The following is a 16,626-nucleotide window of genomic DNA, read 5'->3' as shown; positions in this document are numbered from 1 at the left end:
CCCAGTTAATAAAGCCAGTATTGTTCTTGAATACTATCTTCATCATCCACCAAGATTTGAGAGTTCACAAAAGTCAGGAACTGTGATAAAACAGAGTTTCTGGGACTGCCTTTTCCATAGTAGCGCATTCCAGCAGGACTGGGTGGGCTTTAGTTAACCATGTAGGGTAACAATAGTGTCTGGGCCCTGAAAAGATCATCCACACGTCCAGCAGAGTGAAAATGTCCCGCTTGTTGGACGTCAAACAGCTGCGGGTCTTACCAGTGCTGCAACAATATGCAAACTAATGTTTTCATAGCTAACACTGAAGTAGGCCTCCCCTGGTAAAAACTTCCACTTTGGAGGCTTGTAGTAGTAGAGTTGATGTGAGAAACTGTACACCCTTTGTTAACCTTTGGCTCTTCTGATATAAAATCTGCTGCAGTTGAAGAGTCAGTCAAACGGAGGCGGGAGGGATGAAAACTGATTTCATGTTCTGATTGGATCGCTTCATTCTTAAAGTGAGAAGGTAGCTTTTAATCTCCAGCCAAAACGATTATTTGACTCAGGGCAAATCAGCTGACAGGCCTTTCTCTCTCTGCATAGAAAGGATTTCAGATTCTCAGAGTTTTGGGATGTTTTCTACACCCGATGATAAAAAAAGAAACACACACACAAAACATTTAAATGGAAAAATTACATATTTTAGTTTAAAGTTAGAATGAAAAACAAAAACAATCCACAAACAACCACATACAACACAGATACACACGCACAGAAAACACAAAACACAAACAGCCCCAGTTTGGTATTGCCACCCTCTCTCATTCTCACCCTAAACACATGTTACACGCACGCCTCAGAGAAAACATTTGCACATTTTCAGCTCAGAATGACATAATAGCCATGTGCTCTCCGCTAGTGTATCGCCGCACTAATCATGCTATCATGATGCAGAGCCAAATCTATCTGAGATGAGTGCCACAAAAAATGTTTTCGCTTAACTCTTTGGATAATCAGAACTAATCAACTTTCATATTATTTCCACCTCCTTAATCATTTTAATCACTGAAGAGGCAGGATGGACCCGAGAGGGAAATTTCACTGAACAAGTGAAGAGAGGAGCATGGGCTGCTTCATAATCTATCAATGATGATAGACCCGTGGTTGAATTCCCTGTGGCACTGAAGGGAGCAGATCTGGCATCAGAATCATATATTTAGTGTATGAGGAGATAATCAGAAAACAAATTAAGTAAAAACAGCACCATATGAATCCTGCACTGTAGCCCTATAGCACTTATATTACATACACAATAAATACTTTTATTCTACACTATTGCAACTATAATATACTGTATAATGAGGTGGTGCTACAGACCAGCAAGGGTGTGCTGTCCTGTAGCCATTTATTATTGGAATAAGTAATCATGCATAACTGTGCATACACATGCATAAAAATCAGAGGTTATTGCATTCTTTTAGGTTTTACTTGCTATTTTACATTAATTTTGAAAGATAGGTAATTACCAGTGTGAAGCACTTGAAGATGTGTCATATATTAACCCACTGAGCCACTGAAGTAGCTTCAAAGTTACAAAAAACATGTGATTTTCCATATTTTATGACAATGTCACATGTATAGTCTGTGTTTGCTGGTTGCAATGCTGAAGCTACATCACACTTACGATATATTGAGTGGCTGCAGCATTACATCAAATCGAAAATATCTACATGACTTGTGCATCATTTTATACACATTTCTCTATAATTTAGCAGAATATGTTTGGTATCTTTGCCAACCTTGGGATGTCCACTAGAATGTGAAATAAAGCTCTGTGGGTTTGAACAAAGCTTTGCTGCACAGCAATGACAAAGTTGAAGAGGTCATCTGTAATAAAAGGATATACTCCCTGGGATATTTAAGCAGTTATCGCCTCATCATGCCTCGGGTCATGTATAAAATTACTTTGTAGTTTTATTTACCATGACTTGGTGAACCAGGGCAGTTACACAATATATAGGTGAATAGACAACAGCAGATGCACTCTGCTTGTAATGACATCCAAAGGGACTTACTCTTTGAAGGTGTTGTGGTCCTCTGTTATATCCCACAAGGTCTTCAATAGCTATTTTCCAGCTGTGTTCTCCCTTATGCAAACAAATCCTCACTGACTTTTATTTATCAGGGCTTATTTTTTGGTGTTGACTGCAACAAACACCGACTGTAACAAATCAAATTCAACACCTCTGTATTCGAAGATTTTTAACAATAAGCTCACGCTGTTGTCATGGCTCCACCAGATACATCAAATACCCAGGCAATGCTCTTTGTAGTTGTTTGGTGCAGCTGAAGTTCAACATGAAACATCCCTGACACAGACCCTGGTTTCCTCGTAGATGGTGACAGTGCCGGGGTGGTGGTGGAGGAAGAGGAGGTGCAGGACTACCGGGTGAAGTGTCTAAACAACTTGGCCACTGCTCAGCTCAAACTGGAGCAGTACGGCGATGCACTGCACACCAGCAGGGATGTGCTGATCCTCGAACCAAATAACGTCAAGGCCCTGTTCAGGGCAGGAAAGGTGAGCCCACATCACTGCTGTGATTAGGGATGCACCAATGTGTTTTTTTAAAGGCCCGTAATAATATCCAGCTCATACTTTATTGTTACCCTGAGGGAAATTTGGCTTTCAGCATAATTTAATAAAAGAAGTTACATATCAACACTGACAACAGCAAACATCAGAAGGGACATAAAACAATGTAAAATACATATTGTATAAATAAAAAAATAAAATAAGATGAAATAGGATACAATTAAGTAGAGTGAAACACGGATTAAGATGAGCTGATTAAGTACACAGATGGAGACATTCCTATGATCGTGCATTAATAATTAAAAATGGGAGATCAATACCCAGGACCCAATGTTAAATGCAACACATGCATTTAACATTTTAATGCATCTATCAGCTGACACCGAGATGCATTTTTGCAAGAATACAAATGCAGGTGCAAAACAAGTTCAGCCTTTTCAGATGTGCGTATCTTAAGATATATATTGTTTTTCATGTTAATGTGGTTACTGGATTTTTGATGGTGGTGGAAATTAATGGCATACAGTCTTCTTTAGCGGGAAGACATCATTTATGGCTGTGTGATGTAAAATACAAAAGCTATTAAGCCTCAACCACAACCATTAAAATTTAGGAAATGGGCCAAGAATAACTAATACAGTTACTTTATGTTTGAAGTGAAAATACAGTATCCATCCATGTTTAATAGCCATGCAATTAAACACAATTAGTCACAGCAAATTGTGGGATTAATTAGCTAATGTGTTTTAATTAATTCACAGCTCGACTTTTTTTTTTTTTTTTTTTTTTTTTTACACAAAAGACCATGTTAGTTTTATTCTGTTGCTAATTTTGCAGTTGTGTTAAGTGACATGGACATGTTAAGATCTCAAGATGGTGTGCACTGTGGCTGACATCTCTTTGTGTCTTATTTTACTTCATATAACTTCATTTTTAGTGTATTATAGATATATAAATTAATGTTGACAGCACCAGGATAGAGACACAACAAATTAAGAACTTCATTGATAACTTGTTTAACTGTTTATTTCTGCATATGACAATAAAGCCCTGAATCTTGAAGTGACAGACCTAGAAAAAAAAGTCTCTCAAGTGCCAATGTGACAATCAGGTAAATATAAACATTAAAGATGATATTGGGCCAACAGGAGACTGCTTTTTAAAGCTCATTTCTTCAGTTCATCCATAATTCTGATGCACACTCGTTGCAACTCAATCATTCCATCCCATCGGAGCTTTAATTTGAAGTAAAGGACTTTTTTTTCTTCTTGGAGAGTCTCTGAAAAGGAATTTGTTGAGTATGGAACTAGATGTAAGTATCGTCTAACATTATTGCTATCTGGCCTCTGCGCGTTATGATTTATGGGTCCTCCAGCGTTGCTCATGCTGATGGGTTTTGCAATCTCCTTTTCAGCTCCTGTCAGACAAGGGTGAGTATAAAGAGGCGATGGAGATACTAAAAAAGGCCTTGAAACTGGAGCCTGCAACCAAGGTGAGACTGTGTGGGTGATGGCGTCTGTCTCCTCAGCACCTCTCCTCTAAATCTGCCTGTGAATTTTATCCCTGCCTCACACACAGTGCAAAGGTCATTTACATTAGTAGGTAGAGCTTTTGCTTCTCTTTTATCAGTCAAAATCAGCGCTTCCAGAACTTGTATTGGTGCCATGCATTGTTGGAGTATTATCCTGCTGTTTAAAATTAATTTGAAACGTCTTTACCTATACTTGTGACAAAATGAATGACTTGTGTGTTATTGTAGTGCACACATCAAGGCACAGCAAGGTTAGAAAATTGTGACAGGATTCAAAGCCATGGGCACCGCCTCTGCTCCATTACAACAATAAACCTTGGCCTAGCACTGCCTTGAAAAAAAATTCTCAATATTTACCAGTCATTCAGTCTAATAATCAGTGTTAAAAGCTTGTTTTTCTTTAAATTAGCTGGGAGGGGAAAACATCTGCCAGTGGGATGAGATAATCCGCTGCTAATCAACTTGTTTCCAGAATTTTCTTGAATCAAGTGTCATACTCACGGGCTGATCTGCCTTATTCTGCCTTGCTTGAGCATATTTATACTTGTTTCCAGAGAAAAAGTGAAATAAGTGAAACTGCACTGGAAACACTGGCAGATTTTTTTTTTTTTTTTTACATTGTTTCAAGAAAAACAAGATTATTACAAACAAGATAGATATGAAAGTAAATGACTTGTTAAGATGGAGATTTTTATTTTTATTTTTTTTATTTTTATTTATTTATTTATTTTGCAGTGCAGTGGGTAAGTTTAGAGAGGTGAAATGAAACTGTTCAAACACATTAACCTTAGCCACTGGAGATGCCTGTGATCGTGGTGAATTATTTCTGTTGCTCCTTTGAGGGCCTGTTCTGGCTTGCTCGTGTGGATCTTGTAGTCTGCCAGTTCCTCCGGCTGCTCACAGTTGTCTGAGCAGTCCTGGGCTGAGATAATGAAGACACCGAGTAAATGCTGTCGCTATCGGTAGAATGGCTTGCTGGGAGTAAAGACGACTAGGTTAAGAGGTAGACTGGATCATCATTATATACTCTACGCCATGTAATTATAAGAACTATCCAGAATGTCCCTCTGGAGAACTGCTCATCACAGCAAAAACAGACATCAGTAATCTCAGTCTATGACCACCAGATGTTATTCACTGGAAACCCGATTAGACCCACTGCAGGCTGGATTCAAATTAGTATTTTCCCTTTTATCCTTTCCGAGGAATACACTTGGCATGGCATCTGCTGTTTTCAACCCACTCTGTTGCCTGTACTGCACTTGACCTGACCTATAGCGCACACTGCCACAGCCATGCATGTGTCTAGACAAAACGAAAATATCTGCTGCCTTGGTAATTACACCCTTGTCTCAATGCTGGATAAAATACTTTGGAGAAACCTTATTTAGCTGTGCTGTGAGAAAATACTGTAGTACAGTATGTGGCTGATGACAGAAAGACATGATTTACAGTTGCAGTACTCAACTATAAACAAGGGCAGCTCAAGAACATGACCTCTGATGATCCTATGAAAAACTGTAGAATGTGATGCTGCTGTTTGTACTGAATTTTGAGCATAAGGTGAATCTAATTTAAACAAAAATAAATAAATAAATAAATAAAAATAAAGTTGAAGTTATGAAGGCTTGTTTATTTATTTTAAATCAAACACTGGCTATCAATCAGTTTGGACCCCTCTGCAAGGTGTCTATTTCAGACCTCTACTCCCACCTGCTGGACAATTTCAATACTGCAACTTCATACTTTGTCAAGGGGAGGCGCTATTAAATCTTTTGACAAGTGTCTTTTCATTTATTTACTGTTACAGGTAATATTTCTCTCTTTTCCTCAGGCAATCCACGTCGAGCTGTCTAAACTCGTCAAAAGGCAATCAGGAGGCAGTGATACCCAGCAATGGAAAGCTAAACCTGCCAATATGCTTGGAGACAACGTTACACCATTTCTCATTCCCTCTAAGAAGAAGCCATCGGTAAGACATGACAAAAATTTCACTGACTAAAATGTAAATGCATTTTAATCAGGAAAAAGAAAACTGACTGCATTTTGACCGCTTGATCTTTCAGGGAATTTCCTGGAAGTTTCTACTTGGCGCTCTGGTGGTGGCTTTGGGCAGCTTAGTGACGTCAGTCATTCTGACTGCAAGAAACTGACATCTTCTGCAGAGAGCCCTGGAAAAATCATCATCATCATCATCATCTGAAAGACTGAAGTGAAATATCTTCCCTGCTCCGCTTTATGGATTCAGTTCAAAGGAATTCTCTGTGAAGACATGAGATGAGGTGTGCACTGAAAAAATGACCAAAGGCCGCAGCAGTACTGACCCTTAAATTATATTTGTGTAACAGTGTAGAGTAATGATGCTTCACTGAAGGGTTGTATTTATAATATGGCCATCAAAAAATGAGGCTATAATCCCAGTATTGCACACATTCACAACACAAGCAGACATCCATGCTGTCCCATGAGATAAGAGGTTTTGCACAGTCATAAGTCTTTCCAATTTTTTTTTCTTTTTTTTTAAATTGTGAAATGGATTCTTTTTTGTAAAAAAAAAAAAAAAAAAAATAGTTGTAGACATTCTGGTAACAGAAAAAAAGCATAACTGGACACAATATATAAATTGAGTACTGTAGCCAAACTACAAACCCGTGTTAGTAAACAACACTTTTATAATCACAAAATCCTATTCATTCCCACATTTTAAAAATAGCACTGGACTACTGGTAAATGATTTAATACACATGCAGTAAAATTAACTACAGGTATTTCTGCACTGCATGTATGCCCACATACACAATAAAAAAATCAAAACTGCTGTAAAGTATTTGTCAGGTGTCCATAAGATATGCTGTCATATACTGAATGTGTCAGAACTGCAGTGTCATATTGCTTACATTAATGCTTAATAAAAATGTCAAAGAAAAACCTCAGTCTGTTTTTATGTATTTCGGAAGAAATCAAATCTACATTCCTATAACAGGACTCTGGTCTCCCTTTGTACGGGCAAAAAACAAACAAAAAACCATATGCATTCATTTCAACAGAATCAGTACTCACATTTTTATGATTTAAGAAATCATTTAATATAATTTTTCTATCTAAATTGTTGCACCGATGTGCAAATATTGTTTATTCCATAAAACTGCATTTACCACTAAATAAATACAAAACTTTTAAAAGGAATATAACTGTAAGCATGATTCCAGTAGTAGTGTGCGTTTGATAACTTGTACATTTGATAACTTCAGCATCAGAAACCTTCATTTTAATCAAATAATCAACCTTAAAATATTTACCAAAACATATTGAACATTTTAGAGTTAAACATTTAAAAAGGTTAAAAAAAAAAACATACACATGAGGAAATGGCCTTGCAGTGGTTGGTATACAGTGTAGTGCAACAGTTAAAAGCTCTTCATGCCAAAATCAAATCGTATCACTGCTTCACTGCAGAGAGTTGATATCTACAGTCCACAGCAGCTGTTCAGAGTCTTCTTTGGATTTGTTGGAGTCAGTCTGACTTGAGAATCTGACTGTCGTCTCACTTTGACATTTTTCTTTACTTCTCTGTGGGAAAATGGAGAAGAAAGTGGTGAAAAAAATGATGGTGAAGAAAATAAAACTGAAACTCGAGCTCTGTCGTGGGTCTCCTACCTTGCCAGGTGAAGCACTGCTTCAACAACGTTGGTTCCCTCTTTGGCGCTCGTTTCACAGAACAAGGCACCGTATGCCTGCAAGCAAAGGACTGAAATGTTTTATGGCCCTCAAATTTATTTAGACACCAGCGGGAGGCAGTGAGGTTCTATAAACAGGCTTTTAGCCAGGCTGAGATAAATAAACATACCTTGGCCAACTTCTCCCCATGCACAGCGCTCACACAGCTTCCCTCCGGCAGCTCGTCCCGAAGGTCCACCTTGTTTCCAATAACACACATTGGGATGTGCTCGTCTGTTGATTCCTGTGTAACCAAGGGAACTGTTACACTCCTGTTAATGGTTTTTTTTTGGCAAGTTTTTTTGTCATGCACCATTAGTTACCTGAATCTGATCCACCCACGCTCTGACATTAAGGAAACTGCTTTCTGAAGTAACATCATAGAGGAGAAGGACTCCATGAGCTTTACGGAAATAGGACCTGGCGATACTGCGGAACCTAAAGAAAAACAAAGACAACATACATGCTAAACAAGCGTCACCTAGATTTCCAAATGAACATGTTAAATATTTTTAGTTTACAGCAGCTTATTGTTCCTGCTCTCACCAAAGAGGAGTCAAGGAGAGGTGCGAGGTACAACTCAGTTCAAAATTAATGAGAGCTCATGTCCTCAACAAGTTAGCCAAATTAGCTGTGGTCAATTATGGAACTCGTGTATGAAGCTAACCGCAGCTACTCACACTGAGAACATAACTATTGGTACTTGCTATGAATTCAAATACAGGCGATGTTCCATACATAGTGTGCTGTTATTAGAAAAAGGAAAATACTTCCCTTTCATATGACCAAAATGTTTTCCAATTCATTTAAAAACCACAGGCTTACCTCATCAAAAAAAAAAAAAAAAAAAAAAAAAAAAAAAAAAAATCACAAAAACAGAATCTACATCTACAGAAAGACAGTCTGGATCTGTTTCTTGTTTTTTTTTTTTTTTTTCAGAAATAATGACTGAAGTAGCCAAGTGAACAGTCTTTGTTCCTTTCCATCTTCTTTGATGAGCATGATAATCAATTCAGTACCTCTCTTGCCCGGCTGTATCCCATATCTGGAGGCTAGTTTTTTCTCCATCCACCAGCATCTTCTTAATTTGAAAATCAACCCCTGAGAATCAAATATCAGGTGTTTTTAAGATTAGAGTGTCTGAAAACAAACCGCCATCCCAAAAGATCTCATTAGTGTTTTGTTAAACGAATGTGATGTTTGCAATAGCGCTCACCCAGTGTTGTCTGAATGTCTCCTCTAAAATCATTGAGCGTCAGCCTCAGCAGAAAGCTCGACTTTCCAGCTCCTGCATCTCCAGCTAAAACCAGGCGGTACATTGGAGCAGGCTCCTCATTTTCTACTATGCTGTCTGCTTCTGATGGCTTTGTTCCAAGGGACAAAAAACACAAAATCAGACAATTTCACATGGAATCTCCTTTAGAATGTGCAATTAATTATAAAACGGCATCATGCATTAAAAGCTACTGATTTTCACCTTTGTTGAAAAGGCAGACAAACGTCTTCGTATTGATGATGCGAATGAGCTGGCTCTGCTAGGAGCAACTGACACTGCAGCCTCAGATTTCACGTCAGATATCTGTAATGTAGGAGAGGGGAAAATAACAGAAACAATTTCAATTCTCCACATCTTAGCAGCATATTAGTATTGTCTCACTTTGTTTGCGAGCCTGGTGCATTGCTAACCTCAACATCAGATGGGACATATGAGTAACTGTGATGCACAGTTTCCACCGAGTTTATACTGTCATCGCTGTCGTAATCGCTGCCTGAGCTCTCAGCAGTGTCCATTGGCAGGGTAACTCCACTGTCCAGGTACTTATCAGCCCAGCTGGCCACATGTGAGTAGTCCAACTTGCTGGAATCCTGCTCTGCACTGCACCAAAACACACACACACACACACACACACACACACACACACACACACACACTCTGGCTTCAGCTGTGACAATTTAACAACCCAATATCAATCCAGAGATTCAGAGGAGAGTGGAAAGGTTTTGTATACCTGCTGTGGTTGAGTGTGCTTTGATGGAGGGGCTTCATCCTCCTGGCTGGGATTTCATTTTGGGGAGACAGCTGTTTGGCAGATAAAACACATGGGAGTGAGGGCACTGAATGTCATGGAGGAAACAGTTTTCAGACTTGAACCAATGAAAACAATTTAGTGTCCGCATTCATCTGATGCAGAGCCCATATCTATGAGGAAATGTGTCACCTCCAGACAAGGGACTTACCCTCCTTTTAGCTGCGACAACTTCACTGGCTAATGCAGAGCGCAGGCCGTCATTACTGTCATACAGTTTTTTGTTCATTTCCCTGACAGGGTGTACAAGGAAATCAAATCAGATGCTAATCTTAATTTATACAATGTGTGTGGTATACAAAGCAGGATTGCCAAGTGTCTATCATTTGGAAACCTCATGACTCTCATTTTGTCATTTTTTTTATTTTTCAACTTCACCTGAATGAGTGCATGCTCTCAGATAGGTTTGGCTATTGGCAAGAACCTCACGCTACAATACATATTATAATATATACGTCATGATTAGATTTGTGTCACAGTGCATTGCAATACTCTTCACAACTGAGAATGTAAAACAGAGCTTAAAATACATCCTACTGTATAATAACAGGGTAGACCAATAAAATATAAAACATGATAAACAGGGTGGCACAAAACTGAATGTGCACTCTAATGTAATTTTAATACCATCACGTGAAAATAAAGTGCAGAGATGATATGTATCAATAAGGGCTAGAGAACTGATACAATATTGCAAAAAAATAATCTCAATGTATAAGCTGCATCAATTGTTTTTTGCACAGCTCCATTTTGAAATGCACTGAACAAACTGTTAAGTGTCTGGTGGTCACGCAAACAACAAGTCTGTTTTTCTGTGCTTCTGATGAGTTGACATTTTGGAGATACAATGTTTCCATTTAACAGCAACAGAATCCTAGAGTGTTTGATGCAGGTATAATGGTGTACATGCAGGCGAAGTGTGTATGCAAGTTATCCTCAATGTACACGACTGACATCCATTAAAACATTCCTGCCCATACTGGAAAATGAGAACACTAACTAGCAGAGACACTTACTGAAGAATCTGAATCTGAGTGGAGTAGGACTGGTACTCCAGCACCATTCTCTTCAAGTCATCACTCTCTCTGTAACAACATACAAACAACATATTTTGCCTTCTGTAATACTTTGGATTGACTACTGTATGTAAACTGGACATGATCTAAGCAAAGCGCAGCCTTAAGATGATACATCACCTTTCATGTTGGACTTTCTGATCTGCGTACATGTTCTTCAGCTTGTCTAGCTCAGAGTGCAGAACGGCGATGTTTGTCTGGGCTTTCAGCAGAGAGCTCCGCAGCTGCTCGTTTTCCTGATGAGAGGCACAGAATAACTGGAACAACGCTGTGCAGTGTGTGCATGATTCACTTTGAATGAGAATTAACTATATAGCATAACAATTATTCCCAAGATTTACATACCTGTGTAAGATCACTGATTTGTCTGTTCAGTCTGACAACTTCCTCCTTTGAATGGTTGATTTCAGATTCCTCCTGGATCTTGAGTATAAACATTTTCATGAGTACTTGTTAATCAAACACTTAAGATGCTGCTGATAAGCCAATGCAATGAACTGTTTTAAGAAAATACTAGAGTCTAGGATGCTATTTGAGTAGCTCTGTGTGAGGAGGTCATTTAAAAAAAAAAGTGAAAAAGCTGAGAAAGAAAACCTTGCCATGCATGGTGACACTTAGCCACCCCCAACAACAAAACATAAAACTCCCCATATAAGAGTGGCTTTATTTATCATACTTGTTAGGTACAGTGGGTTTCTTTTCACTCTTGTTCATACTGTGAGAAAACGGTGCACACCCTCCATATAATGATATTGCTGTGGAAAAATGAAGTAAAGAAAAATTAGCCTGCAATTTGTCACTTTAAACCTACCTTTACCAGCCTGTCCACAGTTGTCTGCAGGTCTGCAACCTCGTTCTCATGCCTCCTCTGCAAGGTGGCCGTGATTACTTCCATTTTCTTACGCTCCTGCAAATGTGAAACCCAAGCAGTTACGAGTGCCCACTCGCTCAGGCATTGAAGAGGGGCTTTCATTTGACTTTACAGAGGCCCTTTGTGAAACATGTAACCTGCTGCTGTATTCTGTGTCACAAATGTGCAGGTAGCACACAAGGAGAGGCAGTGAAGAATGCTGCAGGGTGAAGTGCTCTTCACCTCACGTTGAAATTCAAAATAATTCACTATTTCCCCGTATGCCATTTCTTTTCTGAATGCGGCATAAGTTTATACAATAAACAGTTTATCAAATTTTATCAATGGGATGATTATTTAATCTATGAATGATAATCACACAATCAATACTCCGCTGTAAACAATGCTTGGTATCACACTCACCTCGTCTCTCACGCTCTCTTCTGCTCTAGCAAGTTGTCGCTGTATATCGTCCTCCAGTTCTACCAGTTGACTATTGTTCAGCTCCTCGGCTCTGTTTGAACACAGAGTTATGTGTAATGAGTCTCTGTACTGCTGAAGCAGAGTAACTTCTCAGGCAGTGGTCAAGGAGGTGAATAGAAAGTCACCCAACAAAGTGTGGCAGAAGCAGGTAAAAAAAACAAGAATCCATATTTAACTAGATTTGCTCTGATGACTTGTAATTAGAAAAAAAAAAAAAAAAACTATTAGCTGTGTGTCAGATCTACTTTACTGAATGTCTTCGCACACACACTGCAGCTGTAAGCGCTTTGCTTATCAGCTAAGAGTAACTAAACCAACCAGAGCCAAGGGAGGGAGGGTCCTTGAAAACCACATTCCAGAGGCACACAGGGTTTACTGTACACCTCAAAATAAATAATTAGTCTCCGGTAAGTTATATTTTTAGAAGTAGTTTTGGGTCAAGATTTCAAGGGGCCTTTATTTATTTCAGTTTATATTGGTGGCAATGTAAATATATGGGTATTATTTCTGCTTGTAAGGAGGATGCGAAGAACTGGCAGGGCAACAAATTTAAGTCAACCTACTTCCTTGAATGTGGAATGTCACCTTTCTCATGTCACAAAGACTAAACAAAACAAAACAAAACAAACAAAAAAAAAAACATGCTTACATGCTTTAGCCCTTCTTTTGTTTTGGTTTTCATGAGTAGGCATAGAATTTCATTAGCTGAACTCAAGGTACTGAAAGAGAGACTTCTCAGAGACGTAAGAGGAAATAATTAAAATATCCTATTCACATCTTCCTTAAACCTTCATGCAGCACAATCAAAAGTATTTACAGTTCTTGCTGTTCAACCTCAACATCACTCATGTGGTAACCACTGTAACAAATGAATGAGGAGAGACATCAAAACAATATTCACTGTAATTTAAACATCTAAGTTAAAGCCTCTAGTATCATATTCAGATTTCTAAACCCAACCATTGGTAGTTTGGTAATTTGTAAGTGTTGGTAACAATTCAGATCTTTAATATTACCAAAAATATTTCCATTAGTGTGCCAGTAAAGCCTGTTTACATAACACTACGCACTATAAGTGATTTTTATATGTATAAAATTTTCAACACAAAGAAAATACATCTACAAATAGACTTGCAAATACACCCCACATTCAAAGACAAAAAAAAAAAAAACCACAGAAAAAGAAGCCAGACTTGAAAGTAATGTGTACATCAATATTTCAGCCTAAATGAGTCTATCATTAAAGAGAAAGCATATGGTGAAGAAGAGCAAAGGGAGTTTGGGTGTTTTAATAACTTGGGCCCAATATACTCTGAATATGTTCTTTAAAACTAGATATGTTGCTACAAAGCCCTGAGACCATTTCCCTAACCCATTTGGAAAAACAAGGAGTACTTGTAGCCCTCCATTTCTTGAGAATTATACTCCTTGCTACCAACATACAAAACATAGACAAACATAAGGGTTTGCTGTGCAATATAGCGCAGCGCAAGAGAAGCTAATGAGCAACCAAACAAGGCAATTTGTGCCTCAGGTTCAATCAGGAAATCATGGATTTTATAAAATAAAGATATTCTGCCAGATCAATCTTACATAGGCCAAAGCCACAAACTATGACCTATAGTGATTAATAAGTGATTAACTCTGACTAGAAATGACAGCCAATGGGTCCACAAACACTCACTGATTTTTTTCCCGGCACAGACAGACTTGAAATATTGATGCTGTCCAGTTCAATATAGCTTTTATTGCCTCAAAAGCTCAGACACTTGTACTTACCGCTTCAAACTGCTCTCCAGCTGTTCACTTTCTAGTCTGTAGTCCATGCTTTGATTTATGAAAGTGCGGATGACATCCTCATACTGCTGCAGCAGTGCAACGTTTGCAGAGGAGTAGACGGCCTGGTACAATTCAGCCAACTGGTCCCGAAGACTGAGAGTGGAAATCAAACAGAGTGCAGCTGCTAACAGCAATGAACAGCTACCACAATGGTTTAAAAAAAAAAAAAAAAAAAAAAAATTGCCCCATGTTCTTTTAATGTACAATGAGGCATTTTGAATTTGACAGCCTTTGTTATTATTGCAACACAGAGGGTCAAATGGCTGTGTCCTCTTTAAATAACAACATATCAAAATATGGCTTGGTAAATAAATGGTACTCTTAAGGTGTGACTCATGAAACTGATATTTTTCAACCATTATGTAACTGAGTCATTTAAAATGGCAACCAGGAATTTCTGGTGGATATTGGAGGTCTTAGACACAAAACTGGTCAGCATGTCCAGATCAGTAGCAAGGTTGAAAACTCTAATGTTGAAGCATGGCTGGGCCTATCAGCAGCATTCATTACGTCAAGATTATTATGCAATGTCCAAGGAGTTCTCACATGGCATTTCCTGATTCATGCGACTGAGGTGGGAACAAAACTGACACACAAAAGAAAGCTGTTTGTTTGGAGCAGAGCAGACTGGTGAGCGAATTTAATTGAGAAACACACGCCAAAGCTGCAAGGCTATCAAGCCGTGTGAACTTTCAATATAGCAAGTTTTTTTCTGTATAGCATGAAAGTACCCAACTTCATTAACTGATCCTAAGGTATGCCATGCACAAACAGGACTTTTAACATTTGTTTAAAACATTTAAGAACCTTTTATTCATAACGATCACTACCATGTTGATTTATGTTTATGTGATCTCACAGGACTAGATGGAGGGGAATTTGAGATTAATTTAGAGAAGAGTTCCTTGTCACATTAATGTTTGAACATGAGGCCCTGGTTCACTCTTTTCCCCTAAGGCAGCATGAATCTAAAAAAAAAACAAACAAAAAAAAAAAACTGTGAGTTAGACCCTTTGAAGGCCAAGTGAGTGAGTCGAGACTGATGTGGACTTCAGGAGCTGTGATAAGTCCCATCTCTTGTACATGACACATAGCAGAACTGAGAACTGTCAATACTTGTGCACAAATAAGATTTTGAGTATTTAGACTTGTTTTCTAATGTAACTAATCTGCAACATTTTATTACTTAATGTTATGTGTAATATTAATTGTTAGGTCTGTTTATGTCCTGTTAAGTCCCTCTCCTCAGACCTGCCCTCTGGCACCATGTTCTTCCAGTGGTCACAAGGGGGGCGAGGGACTGATGGAATGAGTTTTGGAGATAAGAAGTTGGGAGGGCCATTCACATGGATTTCTCTTAGTCAGAAGTAGAAGTTTCACAGATAACAGCATCTGTCACCAGGGCAGCATAGGCAGTTGCACAAAACAGGATTGGAAAATTAGCGAGATAACAAAAAGATTACTCCACTGGGAGCTGATAATGCTTTAAATTGTGGAACAAAACCTTCAATATTTTCTTTTAGGATTATGATTCAGTCATGCATGTTTTTTTTTTTTTTTTTTTTTTTTTTTTTTTCGGAATAAAACAAACACCAAAAAGCTAATCCATAACATTTAGAAGTTATCTACCTAATTTGCTAATCATGGTGTCTGAAAATACCCTGGGATACTTCCAGTGTACACACACTAAATACCATATACAACTCTATAACACATGCTGTATATTTAATATGGTATTCTCACAGAACTTCAATGGAGTTTTTGATAGCAACTTTCTATGTGTCAGAACTGGGGGGTCTAGCCTATGCCTTATTTTGTAGTGAATAAATAACGTAAACAACAATACTACACCTGCTCCTAATTATTAATTAATTTAATAATCATAATAATTGGCTACCTAGTGACATGTTACCACAGCAGGTGTCCCCTGAAGGCGACAGTGTGACGACCTAAAACAAGAAGTGCCAGCCTCGCCACAGGCACTGGGACAGCCGGATGTGACTTGCCTTTGGGAGAGAGGAGCACCTGCACCCTCTATCCTGCCCAGAAACTCTTCCCACGGACAGCCTTGGCTCTGGCCAGACCCCGCTCCGAAGGACGCCAGGTCCAGCGTCTCGGAAACCTCCTGAAACCTGGACGAAAAGTTGCTGTAGTCGATGTATCCGTCCCGGTCCGCGTCGAACTTGTTGAACAAAGTTTTGATCTCGTTCTCGGGCACGTTGAGCTCGCGGCACACGGCGGTGAAGTCCTCGTACTCAATAGTACCTGACTTATTGACGTCACACGCCGAAAATAACCTGTGGAGGCTGTGTCTGTCCATTGTCTTGTAAACAACAACAACAAAAACAACAGTCAGAACACATAGAAGGTGAAACAGTTAAATAATCCGCAGCCTCTCGCGGACACAGCTGTGTTCAGTAGCTCCGTGGTCATGCGCGTTAGCAACCTATCAGCCGTCAGTCATATAA

At 38.8% G+C, this 16,626-nt stretch overlaps 2 protein-coding genes across 3 annotated transcripts in view; one reads left to right on the top strand and one right to left on the bottom strand.

The window, feature by feature from the left end:
* fkbp16 (FKBP prolyl isomerase 16) overlaps positions 1-6,810 on the top strand; it is a 26,551-nt gene extending 19,741 nt beyond the window's left edge. Inside the window, exons 5-8 of one of the 2 annotated variants that reach the window (XM_030054358.1) lie at positions 2,379-2,560; positions 3,990-4,067; positions 5,941-6,078; positions 6,173-6,810. In XM_030054358.1, the coding sequence (XP_029910218.1) occupies positions 2,379-2,560; positions 3,990-4,067; positions 5,941-6,078; positions 6,173-6,259 (485 nt within the window). In that variant the 3' untranslated portion in view covers positions 6,260-6,810. The remainder of the gene's footprint in view (positions 1-2,378; positions 2,561-3,989; positions 4,068-5,940; positions 6,079-6,172) is intronic. The other variant, XM_030054359.1, reaches the window with a different exon arrangement.
* Positions 6,661-16,626, bottom strand: rasef2 (RAS and EF-hand domain containing 2). Its single transcript, XM_030054353.1, has 17 exons — positions 16,165-16,626; positions 14,099-14,251; positions 12,260-12,350; positions 11,798-11,893; positions 11,332-11,409; positions 11,107-11,222; positions 10,927-10,995; positions 10,062-10,143; positions 9,833-9,903; positions 9,510-9,699; positions 9,301-9,402; positions 9,040-9,187; positions 8,843-8,924; positions 8,147-8,261; positions 7,954-8,067; positions 7,764-7,840; positions 6,661-7,676 (listed from the first exon to the last, which is right to left on the bottom strand). Exons 1-17 carry the CDS (start codon positions 16,476-16,478, stop codon positions 7,574-7,576), a joined length of 2,001 nt encoding a protein of 666 aa, XP_029910213.1. The 5' UTR covers positions 16,479-16,626; the 3' UTR covers positions 6,661-7,573.

The sequence above is a fragment of the Myripristis murdjan genome, chromosome 6 (assembly GCF_902150065.1).
Source record: "Myripristis murdjan chromosome 6, fMyrMur1.1, whole genome shotgun sequence".
Taxonomy (NCBI): Eukaryota; Metazoa; Chordata; class Actinopteri; order Holocentriformes; family Holocentridae; genus Myripristis; species Myripristis murdjan.
This window is presented reverse-complemented; position numbering and strand designations above follow the sequence as displayed.

Bases quoted from the DNA above. Each gene is read 5' to 3' on its own strand.
- rasef2 (XM_030054353.1), bottom strand. From the start codon at position 16,478: ATGGACAGACACAGCCTCCACAGGTTATTTTCGGCGTGTGACGTCAAT. The intron at 11,410-11,797 runs GTAGGTTTAAAG...TTTATACTCAAG, and splicing joins CTGTGGACAGGCTGGTAAAG to ATCCAGGAGGAATCTGAAAT. The intron at 8,262-8,842 runs GTACTGAATTGA...GTTTTTCTTTAG, and splicing joins GATACAGCCGGGCAAGAGAG to GTTCCGCAGTATCGCCAGGT.